At 43.0% G+C, this 3,865-nt stretch overlaps 1 protein-coding gene across 1 annotated transcript; it reads left to right on the forward strand.

The window, feature by feature from the left end:
• The first annotated feature begins 666 nt into the window (after window positions 1–666).
• mos (v-mos Moloney murine sarcoma viral oncogene homolog) lies at window positions 667–2,883 on the forward strand. The gene has a single exon (XM_017301746.1). The coding sequence runs from the start codon at window positions 818–820 to the stop codon at window positions 1,829–1,831; it is 1,014 nt and encodes a 337-aa protein (XP_017157235.1). The 5' UTR covers window positions 667–817; the 3' UTR covers window positions 1,832–2,883.
• Window positions 2,884–3,865: the final 982 nt, after the last annotated feature.

Raw genomic sequence — 3,865 nt, forward strand, 5'->3', positions numbered from 1 at the left:
AAAATTTGACCAGAAAACAACATTGATTCAAAGCAACATTGTGGGCGACTGTGGCTCTGTGGGTAGAGTAGTCTGCTTGCAATGGCAAGGTTGTAGTTTTGATTCCAGCTTCCCTCCTGTCACATGTCAATGTGCCCCTGGGCAAGGCACTTAACCCCAAATTACCTACCGAGCTGCGTATCGGTGTATAAATGTGTGAGCACTTGTGAGAGTGAATGGGTGAATGTGACTCTAGTGTAAAGCACTTTGAGTGGTCAAAAATTATTGGATAAAGCACTATATAAGTTCAGTCCATTTACCATTCAATGACATCTTTTCAACATTAGTTAATTGGCTAGAATTGGATGATTGTTTGATGTTTGATCCACCATCAACCTCAACCAGAAATCAACCTTTCTGACTATAATTGAATTGCCTTCATGTGGTATCTGGATCCAAAGATTGGAAACATTATACTTTTAGATTTCTGCAATGTCTGAGCTAATGTTTATGGAAATTTGAGCATAATTACTCAACATTTTATATATGTCACTGCTTACATCCATATTGTTTATTTTGTATTAATAAACAGTTATTTTATTTGAAAGGTTACATAAAAAAGCCAATGCCACCTGAGCACCACCCTCTACTAAATTACTGTAGAGCTGGGCTGAGTTGTTTGAAATTGTTTTTGATATATTTGATAATTTGCATATTTATTTACAGGTATTTATTTTAGAGAACGAGAGCCTAACCAGCATGCATTGCCTCCAGGGCATGATTAATTGGATAAGGTGACATCAGTTCAGTTGAACACACCTGTGTGAAATCACGCGCCATGCCTTCTCCTATTCCCATCACGCGCCTGTTACGGAAAGACATCTACCCGTCTGCAGACATCGCGGCTTGTAGCAGCCCGCTCTTCCAGCTGTCCCAAGGGTCCACCTTGCAGGTCCCCCCCCAGCGGCTACATGGTAAAGTCGCAAGCCGCCTCTGGTCCTCCGTGATTTACTGGGATCAGCTGCGCTCCGTGGAAGTTGTGGGCTCCGGGGGCTTCGGCTCCGTCTACAAGGCGGAGTACCTCGGAGAAACTGTTGCGCTGAAGAAAGTGAAAAAGAGCACAAAGAACAAGCTGGCCTCCCGGCAGAGTTTCTGGGCTGAGCTGAACGCCGCACATCTCCACCATAAGAACGTCGTGCGCATCATCGCCGCAAGCACGTGCGTGCTGGCGGACTTGGAGGATGACGCGATCGGCGCGATCGTCATGGAGTTTGTGGGCAGCAGAAATCTGCAGCAGATCATATATGAGAGCTCGGAGGAGCTCGGGGAGGACCGGTGGCTGAAGTTCTCCACAGACATCGTGAAGGGCTTGAGCTTCCTTCATTCCCACAGTGTTGTGCATCTGGACATCAAACCAGCCAACGTGCTGGTGTCACGGGGAGAAGTGTGTAAAATTGCCGATTTTGGTTGTTCACTGAAGCTGGACCGTGACTGTGAAGTGAGCGCCGTCAGCCCCCAGGTCAGCCACGGATGTGGCACATATTCACACCGAGCCCCGGAGCTGCTCAAAGGCGAGCAGGTGTCTCCTAAAGCGGACATCTTCTCGTTGGGGATAACCATGTGGCAGCTTTTGACCAGAGAGCCCCCCTACACGGGTGACAGGCAACACGTCCTCTATGCTGTTGTGGCGCACAATCTGCGGCCGTCTGTATGCGACCACCCGGTGTTTGTTTCTGTGCTGGGGAAGCGACGTGCGGCGCTGCTGGGCCGCTGCTGGAGCGCTGATGTCCGCTGCAGACCTAGTGCCGAGGATGTGCTGCATCAGCTGGAGCTCCTAAGGTCTCCTAGGTGATTTTGTTATTTTATTATTCGACTTTTAGAGAATTTCAGTGCAATTTGGATGGTGTTGTGCAGCGAAACCCTGACAAGATGGCAGCTTTCAGTTTGGACATAATGTGCCTCAAACTTAAACATCCAGACTTTAACACTTGGGTTCTGCTTTCCAACAGTCGGCAAACTAGCCTTGTTTTACACCTCCAAATGTATTTTTTGTTATCTAAAATTGATTTAAATGTTTTAATTATAATTGTTGTAACCACACACGTATGTATGTCTGTATCTTAAGGTGTTTATTTCTGCACCAGATTAATTTATCAGGCCCAATTCGCATATTGTATTTCTCAAGCTGTAAATATATTTTTTAGACAATGATCAAGAATACGATGGAAGAGGATTGGGGCCTCTGACAAAAAGGAATTCTGAGTTTAATCTCAGATTAAAGTCAGAATTATATATTTTTTTTCAGTGACCCTAATCCTCTTCTTGGAAAAATGTACTTAAGAAACATTTCAGTTCCTACTTAAGTTTTTGATTTTTAGATAATTTGTATGTTGAATTTAATGTAATTGTTATGAATAAATTCTAGAAATATGTCACTCAGTGCGGCAGCATATTGGGGCCATGTACTTTCATTGATGCTGCATCCATGAGACTTCTGCTCTTTACTTATTTTAGCTATGAAATGCTCCAGCGACTGCCTGATTCTGATGGAGATGCTGCATGGCTCCTGGTGTCATCCTGGACATCCCAGCTCCTTTCAAACCAAACAGTGACTCTGTATCTAAAGCAGATGTAGTGAACGAACATTGCATGCAGATAACTGCATGCACTGTTCTATTTTTAGAAATCTAAACTTGCAATGTCCTAACTTGACACTCTAAAGGCAGTGTGTAATACAGCTTCCGGTTTCCTGCTTGATTAAAAATAAGCATGAAAGTACAAATTGAACTCTTCCATGAACACTCAGCATTGGAAAATGTCTGAGATGACTACAATAACACAAATGCCTAGATTTGTTATGGCCAAGTCTAACTTATTTACAGACCAACCCAAAATGATTATGGTCTCTGGCAGACAGCCTTTGAATGGACCATTAGAACCATGAGTTGAAAGTGTCACCTTCAGTGCTCTGTGGACCTGCCACTCTGGACTATTCACCTTGTTCACTTTCTTTTCAGACACAGTGTGCCGTTTCCAGCTGCAGCAGGTGCATGTCTTGGTTAAGAAAAAGCATATTTGATGTGTTTGCAACATAAGACACCACATTTCACCACTCTATTAGATGTATTTTGTAGTGTCTCATAGAAACTAAAATCTAAGTGGTACAAGATCTATAACTAAAGCTTTGTGTTTTCAGAAAAAGCCTTGGATAAAATTTTTACACACCTGATGAAATTGAGCTTAAAGCACAGTCCAGAAAGCAATGTTGGGCACATGAAAACCAAAAGACCATGCTGACAGTGAAACATGTTGCAACATTGTGATTTGGGTTTGTTTTTCTTTGGATGAGACTGGAGTTTTAGTCAAGGCTGATAAAATTAACAGTCCCAAATACCAGACAGCTTTCACAAAACACTAGTATGTAACAGGAAGCTGACAAGAGGAATTGAAATCTCAGCATCAAATGGAAGAAAAGCATATACCTGAATCCAGTTTCTGAATAGAACCCAGAGTTCAGGACATGACAGCAAATCTGATCTGTGACCTGAAAAAGGAAATCCCAATATGTGGGATACTAATATTTTTTACCCTGAAAAGACTGATTGATGGAAGGGAATGAAAATGTGATTTAAAGTATCTTTGCTAATTCAGACCATGTCTAAAAGTAAAGGTGAGGTGAAAAAGGAGGAACTCTGATTTGTGGCTGGAGTTCAATGTGACTTTCCAAGAAAGCAGGACAAGCCTGAATACCAGAAAATGGAAACATTAAGGGTCTTTAAAGGTAATTGATATACCTTTGATATACCCCCCTGACCCCCCGGGTCAGGGGGGTCGTCCTGCCTCAAGTGGARGAGTTTAAGTATCTGGGGATCTTGTTCACGAATGA

The sequence above is a fragment of the Poecilia reticulata genome, linkage group LG20, assembly GCF_000633615.1.
Source record: "Poecilia reticulata strain Guanapo linkage group LG20, Guppy_female_1.0+MT, whole genome shotgun sequence".
In the NCBI taxonomy this organism is placed as follows: domain Eukaryota; kingdom Metazoa; phylum Chordata; class Actinopteri; order Cyprinodontiformes; family Poeciliidae; genus Poecilia; species Poecilia reticulata.